At 56.6% G+C, this 19275-nt stretch overlaps 1 protein-coding gene and 1 pseudogene across 6 annotated transcripts in view; one reads left to right on the top strand and one right to left on the bottom strand.

Annotated features, from left to right (window-relative positions):
* Positions 1-12332, top strand: part of LOC123935912 (F-box-like/WD repeat-containing protein TBL1X) — a 209869-nt gene extending 197537 nt beyond the window's left edge. For all 6 annotated transcript variants that reach the window (XM_045996761.1, XM_045996763.1, XM_045996758.1 and 3 more), the window contains 6 exons: positions 3443-3564; positions 6429-6503; positions 6829-6956; positions 8577-8742; positions 10904-11005; positions 11942-12332. In XM_045996761.1, the coding sequence (XP_045852717.1) occupies positions 3443-3564; positions 6429-6503; positions 6829-6956; positions 8577-8742; positions 10904-11005; positions 11942-11968 (620 nt within the window). In that variant the 3' untranslated portion in view covers positions 11969-12332. The remainder of the gene's footprint in view (positions 1-3442; positions 3565-6428; positions 6504-6828; positions 6957-8576; positions 8743-10903; positions 11006-11941) is intronic.
* Positions 12333-12586: 254 nt separating this feature from the next.
* Positions 12587-19275, bottom strand: part of LOC123935794 — a 42395-nt pseudogene continuing 35706 nt past the window's right edge.

Below are 19275 nucleotides of genomic sequence, written 5' to 3'. Positions count from 1 at the left end.
TGTTTGCCCAGTTTAGGCACAGAACTGCCCTTTAGGCAGTAGTGAGAAACCCCCCGGAGGTCCAGATTCCCAGTCTCAGGCCAAGGTCCAGCCTTGCCCATGGGTGCTCCCATGGCGACAGCGTCAGGCCCTTGGGGGTCCGTCCGCCCTGCAGAGATCTGTCACCCCTGCTCGGAACCTCGCGCTGTCTTCGTGTGTCAGGCTCCTAGCAGGCTGCGCAGGGCAGCTAGGGGTCTAGAGAGTTCTAGTTGGCGAGACTGGCACCTGTTAGTTCACGCCATGTGTAGAGCAGTCTTACTGTTAGATGTGGCCTCTCGAGATGAAGACAGACCACCCCCTCCCAGAAGAAAGAGACCATTGAAAAGAACAGCTCAGGCTGGACAAAAGGGAATGGACGCACCTTCCCTCGACAGGAAAGTTCCGTTTTGAGGGAATCGCAGTGTTTGGAGGGAGTGTTTACTGTTCTCTCCAGGCATCTTGACGGGGAGCCTGGCGCTCTGATGCTGGTCTGCCTCCAGGCATGGGCCCCAAGGACTCCCCTGGACAGTACGCCCATTTCCGTGCCCACCGAGGGGCTCCAGGCAGCGGCCATAGGGCGTCCAGGGTGCCGATGGAGCCAAAGACTCCATGAAGCAGGACCGGGTTCCTGCACATGGACACCAGTCTCCTGCGACTGCCCGCGATGCCTCAGCTGTGCTTTCTCCGAGCGGGACCCTGGGGTTGCAGCTGACACCCTGCCTCTTGCAGACCTAGCACATCCCTCCCGTGGGTCCTCGTAGCCCGGGGTCCACACCAGGTTTCCAGGGTGCCGGTGCATTTTGCTGTTAGTGTGGCCATAATCTAACACCGCTCATGATGGGGAAGTGGCTGAATGGATTCAGAGTGTACGTTCTCACCGGGAGCAGGGAGTTGGGGTCGGCTCCAGACACAGGCAGCCTGGAAGTCCAGCCTACGTGGTGCGGGGCAAGGGAGGGTGTGCAGGTCACGTGACAGGTACCATCAGTAAAAGCTGCTACTTGTGAACCATTACTACAGTCCAGAACATGCCCACCACCCCAGCAGGAAATCCCTTCTCTTTAAGAAGTCAGTGTCCCTACAAGCCCACCTCTGGTAATCCAGTCTGCCCGGGTCTGTGTGTGTCGCCAGGTGACACCTCTACTCCTCTACTCCTGGGGGCAGAACCGGTAGCAAGTGACTGTGTCCTTCATGGGAGCCTGGTGCTGTGCTGGCATAAATGCCAAATGTGTCCTGACTTCTGTTGTCTGGGAGGACATAGTAATGGGCTCAGGCTTGTAGAAGAGCAGGGGTGTTGACCCCTGTGCTTGGAGGGAATACCTGAATCCAGCTCTGGCTTCCACTCTCCAGGGAACCTTCACTCCAGGTGAACATCAGTAGGATTCCCCTCACACCTCTGAGAATCCGTGTACGGGGTGGGGCACCTGGCTGGCTCTGCGGTAAAGCGTCTGACTCTTGGTTTTGGCTTAGGCCCTGACGCCAGGGTTGTGGGATTGGGCCCCATGTCGGGCTCTACGCTCAGCACGGAGTCTGCCAGCACATTTCCTCGCTCCCTCTGCTTTCCCCCCCAATATAGTAAATAAATCTTTATGGTTTTTCAGCAGAACGTAACATTTCCAAGAGCATTTTGAAGATTTCCTGAAAGGGCTCTCCGTGGAAGGGCCGGTTCTCTCCCACTGGCCCGGGAACACCACCCATGTGTTTCTTACGTATCGAGAGACTCCTCACCCATAGTTCTCCCCGTCATGGGGTACGGCCCCGTGCCGGTTCAGTAAGATGCAGGTGTGGTTTGCTCTCCCCCCCACCCCAGTGTCAAGGAGAGTGCTAGAGACTGTTCGAGATGGTAAGATGAAAGAAAAAAGGAAGTGTGCTCCTTCTCAGAGCAAAACACAGGTAGTTCAGGCTTCTGAGGAGGACGCTTAGTCAGCATTTGGAAAGTCCGGATTTGATGGGTTGACCTGAGAAATGGCTTTGCCTTGTTAGGTTTCCCCCTGAACACCCGGTAGGGCCGCCATGCGTCACCCCCAGCGGGGAGCGTTAGCTTGGAGCCTAACGGCGGACGACCACTAAGCAGTCAAAAAGAACAGTTATCAGTAGATGGCTGGTGGCACGCAACAGCTGGGTAGGGTTCACGGGCATGCGGCTGAGGGGCGTAGGCCTGTGTGCGGAGCTCGCCTGCTGTGAGTCCATCTCACACGCCCTTATCCAGGTGATGAACTTGGAGAGCTCCGGTGTGCAGCCAGACTGTAGGGGTGGGGCCGGGAGGGCGTGCTGGGAGTGTGAAGCGGCACGAGGGCACTTTTGGTGGCGATGGCAGGTTCTAGATCTGACTGTGGCTGTGGTTGCTCAGAGTCCCCGTGTGATAAAAGGGCCCAGCCCCCCGCAAGCCCCTCCCCTGCCCACGTTGTCCTGGCATCAGCTTTCTGTTATGCTCCTGTCCTGTGAGCCAGAAAATATAGCTTCTGGGGGAGCTGGCATCAACAGTAATGTTTCAAAATTAGACTTAAAAAAAAAAAAAAGCGAAGACAGCCAGGTTGTGCCTGTAGTAGGCCGGCTGCTGAACCTCACTGGCCTTTGTGGGGCCGGAGGGCACGCGGACCCCAGAGTGGCTGTGCCTTGTTTCCCGTCACTTACCCAGGCTGAATGAATCCTGGGAACCCCGGAGGTCCTGCTGGCAGGGGCCCACTCACAGGGGGACCAGCCAGCAGGTACAGAGGGTCCCCTCTCCAGATGGCAAGGGTTAGCGGGTGCTCATCTTTATGAGCAAGTGCTAGACACCCCCAGAACTGCCCCCTAGATCGTCCCATTTCCACGTGCGTGGGTTGCATGCCCTGAATGCAGAGGGAGGCCCAGGAATTCGGGAAGCACGGGTGAGGTGTTGTCGGCAAGAGCCTCTGTGGCCTTAGCTCTCTGTCCGGCTCGGGGCCTCATTCCTCAGACCAAGTGGGATTGGTTCCTTCCTTTTGCTGTGCCCGGCCAGGGAGTGTGCCAGGAATCATGGGCTGCATTAATGGGTTGCAAGAGATTTTTTTAAAAATCAGGATATCTTGGACATAGGATAGGAAATGCTTTTGATCTCGTCATCTCTTCTTCCTATCAAAACAAATCCCATCAGCCCACCACAGGGATATTTCTGGAAGCAGCAAGGTCTGAGAGCGCAGGCAGTGCACGTTCTCCTGAACCCTTCCTCCCCATGTTGGGGGTCCAGAGACTCTGGAGGCCACAGGGCACAGCAGCTGTCGTGGTGTCTCCCAGAGCCATCTGCCCGGTGCCCCAGACATGCACGGAGAGGTCTTCACACTCTGGGCACATTCTCATATCGTGTCACCAGCCAAGGCTTCTTGACTCTGCTGCTGGTGGTTTTCAGTCAGCTGAGCTGTGCGCACCCGTGGTCAGCGCAGGTGTCTCCCTGTCCCCTGCCCCGCAGCGCCCGCCCTGGATGTGGACTGGCAGAACAACACGACCTTCGCCTCTTGCAGCACCGACATGTGCATTCACGTCTGCAGACTCGGCTGCGACCGCCCGGTCAAAACCTTCCAAGGACACACAGTAAGTGTGACTTCTGGCGACGGGCCCCCACTTCCTGAGAGGCTGCCTTGTGGCATTGCTGGCGGCTGGATTCACCCCACTGTGGGCAGGCAGCAGCCCCAGGACCGACCCTGAGACGAGGCAGGGGCTCGATTCTGCCGGGAGGACTTTTTTTAAAGTGGCTGCTGTGAAAATGTGCAGAGACGTAAGGGAAACGGTGCCTGTAATGGGCGAGTGGATGGGGAGCACTGGCAGAGAAGGGAAATCTGTCTTCCTGACAGACAGCCGGTGCACTGTGAGAACTGAGGACTGTGAGGTCTGAACGGGAAATCTTCTTGGGCAGGGGGGCTCAGCAGCAGGTGGGAGATTGCGGGCTCCTAGAAACGAGCTGATTTACAGAATGGCTAGAAGCCCGAGCAGACTTTCTCAGAAGGCTTCGTGACCCATGGGCTGTACGAAGCTGGTATGTGCAGTGGGGAGAGGGGAGAGAGAACACAAAAATCATCTGAAGTGTTAACGGCCACTTTTCCTAAATGTGGTAGAAAATACCCGCACCTGATCCAGGAAGCTTCAAGGCTCATCAGATTCCTTGGTGTGGGGCACAGCGGATCTGGTCACTTTTCCAGACCAGATCCCTGAAGTCTCCGAACCACCACCACCCCCGCCCCCAGCCCTCCTGGGAAACCTGCCTGACAAACACCGCTGTCCTCAGCACCAGCTCATTTCCACGGACACCCCTGCTTCTGGAGCGCAGGCCTCAGCAATCCCGTTACCATCTCTTGTCTCTAAACCGACGCCCCTCCTTCATGTTTTCTGTCTCTTCCTCTCTCCCCTGACGCTACACTCTCTCCAAACTTTCAGTAGAGGTCTCCGCGGCTTCCGTTGTCCCTCGTAGGACTCACTCCCATAACATTTGTAAATGGGGCTTCTTGCCACTCTGCATTTCACACGAGACACAAGCTAAATGTAGTTTTTCCTCCTGAGACCGAGTGGGACATCCCTGGATGTGAGCCATCCCTGGGTGCCTCCTGGGAATCGTGGCTTGGGTTGCAGAAGAGTGGAGAAAACACCACCACGGGAGAGGAGAGTGCCCTTCTCGAGAGGTGTAGCTGGGGACAGTCAGTGGGCCTGGCTCCACACTCCTGGGCACGGAGAGATGAATCCATAGGGTCTCCTCATTGGTTGTGGCCAGAGCCCCTGAGGCTGCCTGTGCTGGCTGAGCCCGTCCCCAGGGCAGTGCCTTCCTTGGGCCCCGGGTTCCCATGGGGTCCGGCATGCACGTTCTCGTGCATACGTGTGAGCACACATGTACACACACCCGTCTCTAGTCCAGCCGCTCCGTCCTCCCTTAGCCCACTCAGGAGGCTGCTCCTGGGCCTCCCGGGCGTCCTTCCTCCCTTTTCCCCAGGCTGTCCACGGTCCATGCTGTGTGGAACAGACATGGCCTTGTCACTTCTCCACGTCATGCCATTCAAAGCTCAGTGTCCTTAACAAGTAATATGACCATAAAATTTATCCAAATCAGAGGACTTCAGAGTGGGAAATTATTAATTGTAGGTTAGAAATCAAGCATTTGTCAGGCTGGGATGACAGGCATGAGTGGGACCCTACACGGGCTGTAGTGATGCTGCTGGAAAGCGGCGAGACCCACGACCTTGCTCCCACCAGTCCTCGCCACGGTGCCCACTCCAGGCCCGGCGCCTCACCGCCACCTCCGTACAGAAGCACAGCCAGGTCCTTTAGAACCAGCCATGCCTCGGGGGGCCTGGGCCTGCACCCTGCAGGATTCGGCCTTGGGTCATCTGGTGCCCAGGACTGGCAGGCTGGCTGCAGCCTCTTTGCTTTCTGTTCCCCACAGCGCGCTGCAGCTGCTTGCTGGAACTTTCTGCCCGTGCCGGGTTGTGGCACCTGGCCTACTTGCTGTTTGCTCTGGGTATCTAGCCCCTTGTCCCCCCCCCCCCCCGCGGCAGGGATTTTGTTTACAGGTGTATTCCTAACAGTTACCCCTGGTTCAAGATGGTCGATCCCGTCTTCATCCTGGATGAAACCCTCCTGTGTATCTGAGCTCTTAAACCTTTGCCTTCCACTGCCCACTGTGCCAGCACAAAGAGAGGGGTCTTGTAATGGATTCAGACAGGAGGCAGCTGTAGGGGTTGCACCTGGGTGGCTTAGGGGGTTACGCCTCTGCCTTCTGCTCGGGTTATGATCTCAGGGTCCTGGGATCTGAGACCTGTGCCAGACTCCCTGCTCAGCGGGGAGCTTGCTTCCCTCTCTCCATGTGCCTGCTGCTCTGCCTACTTGTGATCTCTCTGTCAGATAAATAAAGTCTTTTTTTTTAAAGATGTATTTACTTGACAGTGATCACAAGTAGGCAGAGAGGCAGGCAGAGGGGATGGGAAGCAGGGAGCCTGATGTGGGGCTCGATCCCAGGACCCTGAGATCATGACCTAAGCCGAAGGTAGAGGCTTTAGCCCGCTGAGCCACCCAGGCGCCCCAAAAATAAATAAAATCTTTTTTTAAAAAAAATGAAAGCATGTAGGAAAGCGATTTTCAAAGTTCGTTTAGGATAACCAGGGTCTTACTCATTTTCTGCGCTGCCGTGGATTGAATGTAAATTCATCGGACTCCCTAGGAGTGATTTTCTTTTCTTAGAGAAACGTAGGTGAGAGTGCCTTTGGTGTCCCGCTGTGCTCTATGGAAACGTGGAAGGCAGCGAGAGAAAGGAAACTGATGGGAAAAGCAGCAAGTCTGCAGTTTCCGGTGGCATCCTTGAGACGCCGCCTGAATGCAGGCTCTTTGTGGCACAGACGAGGCTCTGCTGCCCCCTGCTGGAAGGCTATGGTACCTGCTCACACGCCTTTCTCAAACCCTTGGCTCTTTTTCAGAACGAGGTCAATGCCATCAAATGGGACCCTTCCGGAATGCTGCTGGCGTCCTGCTCTGATGATATGACCTTAAAGGTAACGTGGTCCGAGATGATGGGTTTTTGATCCGCACAGCCGCGCACACATGGCGCAGAGCTTGTGTTCCCTGCTCTTCTGCAGATGACGCTGTGCCCGGCCCTCTCTCTGCCTCTGTGCTCTGTCTCCCGTTTCTGACTGGACGTCACTGGCCTGCGGCTAACTCCTGTTGATGCGTTGAGGGTCCTGCTGACACGCCTTCCCTCCCCCATGGCCTTGCTCACAGGCGCGGCCGTGTCGCAGGAGCCTGTGGCGTGAGTGATGGCCAATGGCCCCTGGCCGGAGATACGGCATTTGCTCACACGGTCCCTCTACCATTCTCCAGATCTGGAGTATGAAGCAGGACACGTGCATCCATGACCTTCAGGCTCACAGCAAAGAGATCTACACCATAAAGTGGAGTCCCACCGGGCCTGCCACCAGCAACCCAAATTCCAACATCATGCTAGCAAGGTAAAGGACAGCCAGCCCCCAACCCCGGGTGCTGTTCCTAAACGTAGCCTTGCTCACTGGGGCGGAGCTGGCCATGGGGCCAGTAAGAGCCAGTCGTATACAGAGAGAACAGGAGATTTCGCTGAGGTGTATGGCCAATTCGTGTGTGCCCTTCCAAGCTAAGGGACATAGTGAGCTCACTTTGAAAGTGCCCAGAACACTGAGGTGACACCTGACTTGAGGGTAGGGATTGTTTGAACCGTGAGGCTGGCAGGAGGTGCTGATGTCCAGGCTCTGAACACTGGGCTTTGGTGAAGGTTCTTGTTAAGACAGAGCAAGGAAACAGAGCTCAGTGTGGACATCGGGTGTGGTTACTTGGTTCCCCTTCCAGCAGCAGCAAGGGAGCGCACTGGGAGCAAGGACACAGGGCTCCCCAGCTCCAGCGAGACCTGACCAGCCCAATAGAGTGATGGCCCTAGGGGCGCAGCACTGGGAGGACTGGCATGGCCAGTCAGGCCAGAACTGGGGTTCACTCGAGAGGCAGGAGGGAACGTTGAACTCTAGGTGCTGTGTTTTCAAAGGAGCATTTAGGAGACGAACTGAAGAGATTCTCAGACTTTATGCCAGGGTCATAGGGTGTCTGGAGACTGCAGTTGGAAGCGGTGTGGGAGAGAGGCGACTTGGCAGGGATGTTCCGGGACCTGCAGCAGCCCGGGGCTTGCTCCGGCAGTGGTGGGGAGGGGACTTGTGGGCACAGGCAACGGGTGGCAATCAGGGAGAAGGTACACACTAGCAATGTAGCAGTGGGGTGCGCAGCCTCGCCGAGCAGTGAGGACTCCCATTTGCTGCAAGTGCTTGACCCAGGACCATCGCTTAGAAAGTCTTGGAAGGGAGTCCTACATCCACAGAGATCCTAGTACCACAAGAACACGACAATCATAATTCTTTATTTCTGGTCAGTGTTGTAAATGCGTGTGCGAAAGAATATACCGCCATCAGTTTTGATGGTCCGAGAGGTACTTCCATGTTACACAGTACTCGGGATCAGCATAAATGGTCCTTTTAGTGAACAGGTAGGAGGGGAACGTACCTGCGGAGAGACACGATGCCAGGTAACAGCCATGGTCTGTGTTTGTCCTTCCACGGTGGAAGATACCCAGCTCTGCAGCACTTGACAGTGGGATCGTGTATTTGGACGTGATTGTTATTTCATTCCTGTTGGGTTGAGTTTTATGGCACTTGCCCTTTTTCCAAATGATGGGTATTGTTTTAATTGCTGACAATAGATGTTATGTTTCAGATTACGAGAGCATTTTAGAAAATGCGGTAATTGTGCTATAAAAGTATTTATCATTCATATCTGTAGGAAATGCAGTGAGAAATTCATGTGGGTATCAGCTTGTGTCCCTAGTAACAGCCCGGGACAGAAGGGAGGGAGGAAGGAAGGAAAGAAAGATGTGTTTGAGAACCATGGCCTTGTTTTCAACACGTCTGACTCATGTTTTGGGGGAGTCGTGCCTGTTTGTTATCTCCGGACACATAAGAGCTTGAAAGAGGAGCTCGTGCTCCCCGTCAAATGTCTTAGGGAGGCGGAAAGCCCGCCGGGCTTCTCCGCGGTGACGTGCTGTCTCCCGCCCGCAGTGCTTCGTTCGACTCCACGGTGCGGCTGTGGGACGTGGAGCGGGGGGTGTGCACCCACACGCTGACCAAGCACCAGGAGCCCGTCTACAGTGTGGCCTTCAGCCCTGACGGCAAGTACCTGGCCAGCGGCTCCTTTGACAAGTGTGTGCACATCTGGAGTACTCAGGTAACGCGATTCCTGTGACCCCGGCCTTGCCGAACGGAGGGCCCAGACAGCATTTCCGGGGACCCGGGCTGGGGGCAGCAGCTGGGGAGTTGGAGCTTAGTAAGGATGAGTTGCCGCAGGCAAAGGCGTGGAGCCAGCCCTCCCTCCGCAGGCAGACCCCCGGCTCTGGGCCACGTGCCCTGTGCCCCATGGGGGCCGTGGGTCTTCTCCCCAAGGGTTACCCCCATCTTCTACTTGTTCAGCTTCTGGGCATCAAACACGGCCTGCCTCATCCTTGTCTCGGGCACGGGCAGGTGCAAAGATGCAGCCCTGCAGATGCTGAGGTTGGGGGGTAAAGGGGCGTCCCCATCCGAGGTTTCTGGGAGCCAGCCAGCTGGGCCAAGGCCAGGCCTGACCTCCCCTGCACCGCACCACATCCCGTGGCCCCCAGAGCAAATGAAGGAGTCTGAAGGAGCGCCGGTGTGCTGTGTTTGTGCCATTGTGTTTGGGTAGCAAAGCACAGGCCAGTAATGGGTTGTCTCATTCTCAGAACGGAAAGGAGACGGTATTTGATTCAGTGTAGCCACTGGAGGTCTCTCTGGCCATGCCTGAGGACAGCAGAGGTCTGAACATAGACACTAGAATGGACAGGAACTCGCAGAGTACAGAGTACCGTCTTGGGCAGTCAGCTCTTGGTTCTCCTCATGGAAGGAGACGGTGGTATGGTGGGAGTCCTTGAAAATCGGCTGCAATCCATTTTGTTGGATCTCAGGATGGATCCGATGGCTTCCTTGCTCCCCTTTTTGTGTGACCTACCCTCTTGCTTCCCTGGGCTCGGCTGATATTCGGATGTCTCAAGTCTGTGTCTCTTCCCCCTTGGGGCAGGAGGAAGTGGTGGATGGGCCAAGGTAACGAGCATAAGGGTGCAGGGGTCCAGTGAGACCCCAGGTTTCCCAGGGACTGCCTTACATAAGCCACACCCTCTTGGGGAAGGAGAGGCGACAGTGGGCCCTTTGTGGAGCCAGCCTGACACCAAGCCGAGCCTCACAGCCTTGGATAGGCCTCCTGGAGAACACACATCCCAGGGACAGCGTGCCAGAGCCCGTACATGAAACTTTGCAGAAGTCCTGCTCGACGGATCTGTAAAGTGACATCAGTCCTTAGGTGCTGTCTGCTGTCAGAAACTCGTCAGATCCAATCCTCCCCTCTGTATAAATCACAACACTCTTGGAGACATTTTATTTTTGTAAAGATTTTATTAAATAGTCTAATAGATTTTTTTTTTTTTTTGAGAGAGAACGAGAGGAAAAGAGCGAGCAAGAGAGCCAAAGTGGTGGGGAAAGACAGACGGAGAGGGAAAAGCAGACTCCCACTGATTGGGGAGACTGATACAGGGCTATGATCCCAGGACCCTGAGGATCATGACCCGAGCCAGAGGCAGATGCTGAACAGATTTGAGCCACCCAGGTGCTTCCGTTTATTTTTTTAATTAAACTCTCCACCCAACGTAGAGCTTGAACTTACGACCTCATGGTCATTGGTCATATTGTCTACTGGCTAAGCCAGACAGGCACCCCCTCTCAGACTTCTGTTTTAGAAAGAGCTGGAGAGAATACAGTGGGGGGAGGGGCAGAGGGAGAAGCAGGCTCCCAACTGAGTGGGGAGCCCAGTGCGGGGTGCCACCCCAGGACCCTGGGACCCTGACCTGAGTCACCCAGGCGAGACATTTTAAAGTTCACTTTAATTCTCTTTGAGACATTTTAAAGTTCACTTTAATTCTCCATGAGATAGGCCCCCTCTAAACACAAAACAAACCTGGAACACTGTTGATTTGTCTCTTCTTGGTTCCCATCTCCCAGGAACAGCTGCCCCTGTCTACGCGGCATTGTTGGTCACGGGCGGGGAGGGGTGCCAGGGTCGCCATGGCCTGCTGTGTCTAGGCGAGGCCAGGGCCACAGTCTCATGTAAACTCTCAGGGGTAGGAGGTCTTGAGAGGCAGGATCTGCAGCCACCAGAAAGTTCCCTGAAAAGTGTTGGGACTTGTGTGTGTCTGGAGGGACCGGCTGTGCGTGATGTCACGGTGCAGAAGCATCTCAGGGTCCCGTCCAGAGCAGTGGCTCATGCTGGCATGCCTGTGCACCGTGTGCGCTTTCCTGCTAGTAACGGCGGCTTTGCTTTGCAGACCGGGAGTCTCGTGCACAGCTACCGAGGCACCGGCGGCATCTTTGAGGTGTGCTGGAACGCACGTGGGGACAAAGTGGGCGCCAGCGCGTCCGACGGTTCTGTAAGCGGCCCCTGGGGCTGGTGGGAAGGGCGGGGCGAGGGTGGCAAATGGAAAAGCTATGTGGTGGGTGAACAGCTACCTGCAATGGCCGGGGGCTGTGATCAGGGGGCCTGACACACAGTGGGTGTGGAAGGAATGTGTCTGGGGTGAAGGAATGTTCTGGGCTGGAACCCACAGGGCGGGCCCCGTGTGAGCATGGCCCACTCCTCCTCCCTCCCGGGTCGTCACTCTGGTTCACATTCACGGGGAGATTGGCTGTTCTCAGCTGTGGGGATTCTGTCCCCCTGAGGACGCTGGGCAATGTCCGAGGCATTTGTGGTTGTCCCTGCTTTGGAGAGGGAGTGCTGCGAAGCCTCCTACGGTGCCAGGACAGCCACTACAGCCGGGAAGCCGCTGGCCCTCCGTGGCACTGGGGCTGAAGCTGAGAAACTTGCTCCTGCCTCAGTTCCATCCTGGTGCCCGACCTGGGCCCTGGGGTGGTAAAGGCATGGCCTTTCCTTCCCCAGGTCTCCTGGCTCCCAGTGGTCCTGTTCTGGTCCCATCAGATGGCTCGCTTTTTGAGTCATTGTTGCACTTCAGCTCCGAGGCAGGGGGGCAGCAGGGGACAGGCTTTCCGAGTGTCAGCGTGGGCCCCCACTGCTCCCAGCGTGCGTGTGCTCAGGCTTCTCATCTGCCCCATTACATAAGCGTCCACTGCCATTTGTTCCCAGCACTGCCCTTGACCTGACTTTTCCGTGCAGTGCTATTTGCTGGGGATTGGTCGGTCATGTGCTCAGACATCAGCCTCTTACTCGAGGTTCTCTGAATCTTCATGACTGTGTGCCAATAAAACTTTATTTACAAAACACAGGTGCACAGGTGCACATTTGGTCCAAGGGCTCAAAAGGCATCCCAGTGTTGTCTGTGAAAATAAAAGACACTTCCTGTTTCCTTTAGGTGTGTGTTTTAGATCTTCGGAAATAAACACAAACTATTTCAGAAAAGAAATCTCACGGACCAGCAGTGAACGTGTGAGGTCGCAGCGCTCGCCAGACACAGTCTACCCGCTCCGAAGCTGGACGAACTTGACTTGGATTAGAGTGTACTTGGAAATCAGCTCATCCCTGCCCACGGGAGTCTCTGTTTTTTCGTAACCTTCATCAAGACGTTTAAGACAGAAACACACAGTCCTATCGAAGGGGGAAAGAACGGTTTCCACCCACAGCACTCAGCCTGGGAAGCACGAAGCCACCAGCTCAACGGCGTGTGGTTTAGTTTCCATCCAGAACAGACGGGCTCTGATGGCCGAGAGGAGAAAAGGAGGAAAAAAAAAAAAGCTGTGCCAAAAGAAAAACGAGAAAAATGCTGTGATAAACCAAAGGGGAGGAGGGGAGTCTCCCCCATGTGGCGGGTTTTTCCCTAAGAATTTGGACACTACAGTTCTCACACCGGATGTTCAAAGACCAGTTTGTACTGATGAAATGCACGACTTTGAAATCCCAACACTTTCTATTTTCTAGATCCTTCTTTGTCCGGTGGTTTTTCTGTTGGCTGGAATCCTGTCCTCTGAGGGCCTTAGGTCTGAGGTGGAAACTGTTTCTGGTTTGTTGCTTTTTTCCCCCGTTGTCTGCTCCCACACCTGTACCCCTCCCCCTGCTCCGTGTAGTCTCGGTGCGCCGTCCAGCCTCGATCAGGCTGCCTTGTGGACACTGCGACGGAATCTTGGATATACGGCTGTCCCCCCGCCCCCCCACCCCTCGCTCGCTTGCTCTCTGTCCCTTTCCACAGTTGCTTCACATCTTGGGTCTCAAGGGCACTTTCGGCGCATACTAAGTGCTTTATGTAAGCAGGCGGGGCAGGGGGACTTTTTACAGGAGAAAAAATACTTATAAGGAGAGAGCCTGGAGTATTTTTGGAAAAAAAAAATATTTTTATGTTAAAACAATTTTAAAATCCTAAAAATGGCCATCAGAGATAGAGAGCTTTGTGTGATTCATATTTTAAACAGATTCTAGGAAGACACAGGCAGGGTCTGAAGTCGCTTTTTCCTTTCCCTTCAGCTTTGTGAATGGTGGTTAGAAGTGTGGGTGGGAAAAGTCAGTCCTGTGCGTGGGTCGCGAGCTCACCCTCCCACCTGGGAGAAAGCCCAGCGCCTCCTGGTTCGGACACAAGCCCTGCATCTTGCCAGGTGTGCGGGCCCCTGAAGCTGGCGGGAGAGCGGGACGGCAGGGCCCTCTGACAAGAAGCATTCCCCAAACCAGATGGCATTGAAGACGCCATCACAGCTTGCAGCTGGGCTCAGTGTCCCCTGGACAGCTCGTGGGTGGCACTACAGAAACAGAGAGCAAGGTGGCCTGTCCTTGCCACGAGGACATAAAAGGCTCCAGGATCTCCCAGTGACAGAAACGAACGGGGAAGGCAGATGCTCGGTCCCGGAGGTGAATTACATAGGTAGAAACGTCGCTAATAATTTCAGCTGTCTTCATAATTTCTTTCTCCTGCAAGAGAATAGGAGAAAGATTTTTTTTTAATGAGTCCTTTTACTGTTTTTTAAAAAATTAAACATGGCTTTGTGTTCCTAGAGGAGTTTCCTTTCATTGGATCAGGTGACCTTTGTACTCTTGTCGTCATAACCGGACACAGACCTAGTTTTTCAGTGAGCAGCGGGGAAGGAGTGGAAGAGAAGGCCCTTCACCATCTGTTTCCCGGCAGGAACAGGAAGGGATGAGGAAGTTGGCCGGGCCTGGGGGAAAGGGTCCGGTCATGGGCAGGCATCCGCTGGGTCGCGTGTCCCAGCAGAGACACGGGATGTCTGTCAGAGGGTGGCACCCATCCACACCGCGGAAGCCCCACAGGCAGGGAGGGCCCGGGCTCTCTGTGCAACTTGGAATGGGCCGGGCCCAGCTACCAGACTGGAGAGTGAGCCAGTTAGGCTCACTAACTGGCTTGGATACTAACTGGCTTGGATAGCGGAGTACCACGCGCCCCGTCTGCGCGAGACCCAGAAAGTGCTCTGTGGACGACGGGATTTCATTCAGGCTCTGGTGCCTTAGTGCTTAGCCCAGGGGTCCGAGTCCCACGCAGTCCTCACTCCCCTCTTTCGAGAGAGCAGACGGGGACTTGCTGGCCCCAAGGCTTCCCTGCGTTTGGGACGCGGTTCGCTGGGGGTCCAGACCAATACCCTCTTGACTCCCTGTGCAAGGTGCCGTGCACCTGTACAGAGAGTACGTTGTTGAGGGGAGCCCTGTGGTCAGGACATCCTGGAAGGGGTTCACTAGGTAATCTTCACAGGGAGGTCGGGAGCCCAGGCGTCAGCCTCTGGAGGACACACAGCCACTTGTAGCCAAGGGCTACAAGGCCTCGTATGACACAGGCTTGACCCCCGTGTGCAGGAAGGAACGAAGCTGGAGAGGATGGAGGCCAACTGTGTGCATCCCCGGCTGTCCCGAGCCGCCACGGCACAGGCGCTCCCCACGGGCCTGAACAGGGATCAACCATGATTGCCTGGCCCCTTCCATCCAGCCCCGCCCTCGGCACAACGACGGTCATCCATGGATCCTCCCACATTTGCCCTGTGGCCAGGAAGCCAGTAGAGCCCCCTCCGTCCTCGCGGGATGGCCCGTGGGACAACGCACTTTTGGTCCTTGCTGATGGCGCTGAGATCGCAGGTAAATGCTTCCGTCTCTGGGACCAGATGGAACCTTGGTTCTGCAATCACAGTAACATGACGCTGCTGCCCAGGATCCGAGGTTGGGTTTCAAGTGACCAAGAGCATGTTCCCCAAGTCCACCTGGCAAGGGGATGCTGCCCTGCAGCAGGGGCCGAGAGGGCCAGCGGGGACAGGGTGTCCAGCTGCTGACCCCACATGGTACCCAGGATGTGACGTTTGTCTTGTCTTTCTGAACCGAGATCATGGAGCCAAGTGAAGTGCACTTTGTCAGATGTAAGGGTTTGCTTTGTTGTTATTTTTAACCTTCTGTTGCACCTTTTTCTTTTTCTCTTTTAAATCATGTTTCTTGTCATATGCAGAAATGTTCCTTTGGCCACTCACTAAGGTTTTGAATTCTGGCTTCTGCCGTTTTTATTGTCTGTGTCAGACGTACAGCCAGATGTGGTCCCATCTGCGTCTTCTCGGTTCCGTCCCATCACATCCGCCCGTTCTGTCCTCTGGCCCACTCACCCTCACGCGCTGAGAGTCACCGTGAACATCATAGCTCCTTTGTTTCCAGAGAGAATCAAACGATCATACTCAGTGTCTTGAATAAATTGCTCTATTTTGATATTAGAGAACTTGGTGGGTGTGCTTTCTTGCTCTCGCGGGGTAGATCCTCCGGCCCAGGTTGACACGAAGGAAAACCAGATTCTGCGTTTTCCCAAGGAAACAAGTCACGTGCGTCCCTCCAGGATCACTCTGGTGGACGGGGCCATGGGAACGAGCTCCCAGTGCAGGAGGAACTGCAGCCCAGCCACGGCCAAGAGCTCTGCGGTGTGGGCACGTTTCCACGGGTCCTGCCTTCACTGTGTCATCTGGGGCTGGCGGCTGGAAACCATCCCAGGAGAAGGGTCTTGGCAGGTGGGTCTGGTGGGGTCTGAGTTCCAGGGCTAGCTTTGAGCCACCTGGAGAACCCCCGAATCACAGCACGTAGGGGACTGCACAATGCACACGAACCTTCGGCAGAGGCTGACCGTCCGGTCTGTGCCACGCGCCGACAGCTGCTGACGTCACTTCGGTCGTTCGGCAGGCGCTCCAGAATGATGGGGTATTGCTGTCCCCACGATTAGTAAGGAGATGGGTGGGGAGGGGCGGCACAGTGCTGTTCAAGCACTTCTCTGCCAGATCAGTCTCCGAGAAGGTCACGGCGCCCTTCCCGCCAACTGCAACGTGACCGTGCACCAGATCACAGCAGACAGCTGGGGCTCTGGTGCTGTGGGGGACGTGGCCCACGGCTGCTGCTGCGTTTTGACGACTCCCAAGTAGACCAAGCACGTCCCCCCGGTTCAGAAGCTGAAGGTCCCGGGAACAACCTGGGGGCAAGCACGGCCATGGGGAGAGCACAGGGCATGTTGGGGTCCTGGGGATGGAGGCGGTGTGACGCGTGGCTTTGGAGGAAGCCACAGCCTTAGGGCAGTTCACACCGGATGGGACATGCCCTCATCCTGTGTCGGGCTGCGTGTGCCCCATGTGAGCAGGAAGGCGTCCGGCCGCCAGGGGCTGTGGGTGCCGCTGACGGAGTGCAGGATGGGGGAACCTGCGGAGCTCTCAGGACATGGCCGGATGTTGGTTTTTCCCAGTCCAGCTCCCATTCCTCTGAAACGTCTCATCCACCACAAGGTAAGCCCCGCCAGGGGGCGCATTTCCATGTGCAGCAGGATGTGGACAGGGCGTGGGAAACGGCCGGGGAGAGGGCGGGACGCTGCTCTGAACAGTGTCACCTACTGCAGACACTCGGAAGCTCCTGAGAAGGGCTCAGATGAGGAACCCGCAGTTTCCGAGAGACCCCAGGCAAACAGCCAGGGTTGGGGGGAGTCTACGCAGATGAGACTCGGTAGACAAAGGGGAGGGGGTGTTAGCAGGGTCCTTGTAAGGGACCTGGAAGTGCGATGAGCTGCCTGTGCTGTCAGGGAGCTCAAGTCACATGCAGGAGCCACGGCGAGTCCAGCCCAGCCAGCCTCAGGGTTCCCAGGCGCCTCGCCTTTCTGAAAACCTCCATCCCACGCCATCTCTGCTTTCCCAGCCCTGGATCATGGCCCCTCGCACCCCTGCGGTCTCTAGCACCCGCCGGATAGATAAGTGCTTCAAACCGTGCTGCCTGCTGCCATCTCATCTCATCTTCCGTCTGCGGGCGCCTCTCCTCACAGCCGGGCCGGTTGGGCTCCGTACGCGTCCCCGGTGCATCTGTGGTTCGCTTGGTGCTGCCACGGGGACGTGAGGAGGGAGGTGCCTTCTGGCCCCCGTCCCACCGCCCCCAGCTGTGAAGCAGACCCCGGGGCACGTCCATCTGACGTGCGTGCTTCTGAGCCTGATTCTGGCTCGTGGCCAGCCGAGAAGACTAAAGCAGGGCATGGGCCCTCCAAGGGCTGTCGGAGAACCAGACCTGGCGGTCACACAGGCAAGAACGGGCTACGGGCCGGATCACATGCGGGGAGCTGCCCATGGCTCACAGCGGCCCGTGGCCGGCCTCGCAGACACGCTGTCGTCGCTGCTCCCGGCACTGTTTCTGACCTGGCCTGTCACGGGGGCGCAGCGGCTGGGTCCCCTGTCCTGCTGCAGGCGTGGGGAGGCCGGGAGAGCAAGCAGCGGGCATCTCTGTGTCCACGTTGGGGGTGGGCTGGCCTCAGGCTGGGGCGGGGGAGGCCTCACGCAGAAGGGGGGCTGCAGACGCCGGCAGAGACAGGATGTCAACACGGAGTAAGAAGGCAGCCTCACGTGGACACGTGAAGCTCTGAGATGCTTCGGGTCACCACTAGGAGTGCACAGCCCTGGGCACCTGACCACAGTCCAGCCGTGCCCAGAGTCCCCCCTGCCAGGAAGTGACTCTCTGACAGTACAACTCTAGAAGCTTCAAGCAATCGTGAGTAGGCCGGCACGAAGGGAGGGGTCACGTGGTGGAGCTGCCTGCGGTGAACGGAGGCATCAGTGTCTGGGTTTCGTGCACAGGGACCCACGGGACCAGCCGCTTCGGGGCGCGATAAACACTTTTGCCCAGAAATAAAAACACGCACAGATTCCTGCTGATGGAAAGATTCCAGCCCACGCGGCAATCCACAGTGGGTTCCCAAGCTTGCTCAGACCGTGTCCCCGCGTAGCACAGGACTGACGACTGCGCGGGGGACACAGACCTGGAGCCTGAAGGGTGCCACAGTCCTCCTGCAGCCCCCTGGAACCCCCTACCTGGCCACGTCCACACTGGGCTCAAGAGCGCCACCCATGGGGGTTCGGACAGGAGCACGCAAGCAGGCGGGGGCTCAGTTACAGCTGCGCTGGTTTATTCAAATTCTGGCCGGATCTGCGCGCCCGTCGCAGGCGGTCCCCTCAGAAAAATGAAGGGCCACGAGTGACCGGGGAAGCCGCTCCTCTTGCGCTCCCAACCGTGCTCGCGGATCTTCTAGGCAGAGACTCCTTGGGAGGAAACCCTGATGGGGTGGAGGCAGCACATCTGGGGGCAGGACACAGAGGACCGAGAAACAGAGGCTGAGAGCGTGGCATCTGGACGCCCGTCCCACCCCTCACAGGTCTCCCGGGGCTGGGGAACAGAGTCAACCTCCCTTTTGTGGCGGGGCTCAAGGGTGATATGGATTTCACCGTGCTGGCCTCAGAACCTGGGGAGGAAAAAAGAGAGAAAAGCCTGTGATGGTGCCGCCATCTCAGAGGGGATCTGGTGGGCCACTGGTGCATGACTTGCGGGCACCTTCAGCCCCCACGTCCCTTCTCCCAGGTCTCCGCACCGGGAGCCATGTGTGCACCTGGGCCTACCGCAGGACAGCTGTGGCCCGAATGCGCACCAGCGGCGCAAGACGGGGCCGCTTCAGAACCCTTTGCTGTTTGACGGGGGAGTGCGAGATCACGGCCCGCTGTGACCACGGGGGCAGCTGCTGCGGGGCGCTGCCTTGGCCAACAGGACCCCACGGCCCCCGGGCCACCTGCACTCAAGCCCAGGAAGGGTCCACCTGGGTGGAGACCACCAGCCCCTGCCAGACAAAAACACCTCTACATCGTCTTTTCACCAGGTGCCTGGGTGGCTCAGTGGATTAAGCCTTAGGTCATGATCCCAGGGTCCTGGGATCAAGTCCCGCATCCAGCTCTCTGCTCAGCGGGGAGCCTGCTTCTCCCTCTCTCTCTGCCTGCTTCCCTGCCTACTTGTGATCTCTGTCAAATAAAAATCTTTAAAAAAAATTGTCTTTTCATGGCTGATGCCATGAGGTTTCAGGGGGAAAGTGGGAGCCAATCAGGGGAATTACTCTTGCCAACAGCGTCGTTCTGAAGGTCTATTCATGCCAGTGACACACCTTCTGTCAGAACCCGAGCGGTTCTGTTGGAACAGACGTCAGAATTGTTCTTTCATTCCCAAGTATCCAGGTATGCCTGCTGTGCGCCAGTTTCTAGGTTGTATGTGGGGAACACCCAGACAGAAGACATGAATAAGTGTGGCCCTTTCAACTGTGCAAAAGCAAGTGACTGTCCTTCATGTCTCCAAATCCCAAACTCCATCCACCAAGGGGCCTTGCTGGTCACTGTAGTCTCCACTCATGTCACACTCTCTGTTGATTCACAAACTCAGGCACACTGGCCT

This window comes from Meles meles, chromosome Y (genome assembly GCF_922984935.1).
Source record: "Meles meles chromosome Y, mMelMel3.1 paternal haplotype, whole genome shotgun sequence".
In the NCBI taxonomy this organism is placed as follows: Eukaryota; Metazoa; Chordata; class Mammalia; order Carnivora; family Mustelidae; genus Meles; species Meles meles.
This window is presented reverse-complemented; position numbering and strand designations above follow the sequence as displayed.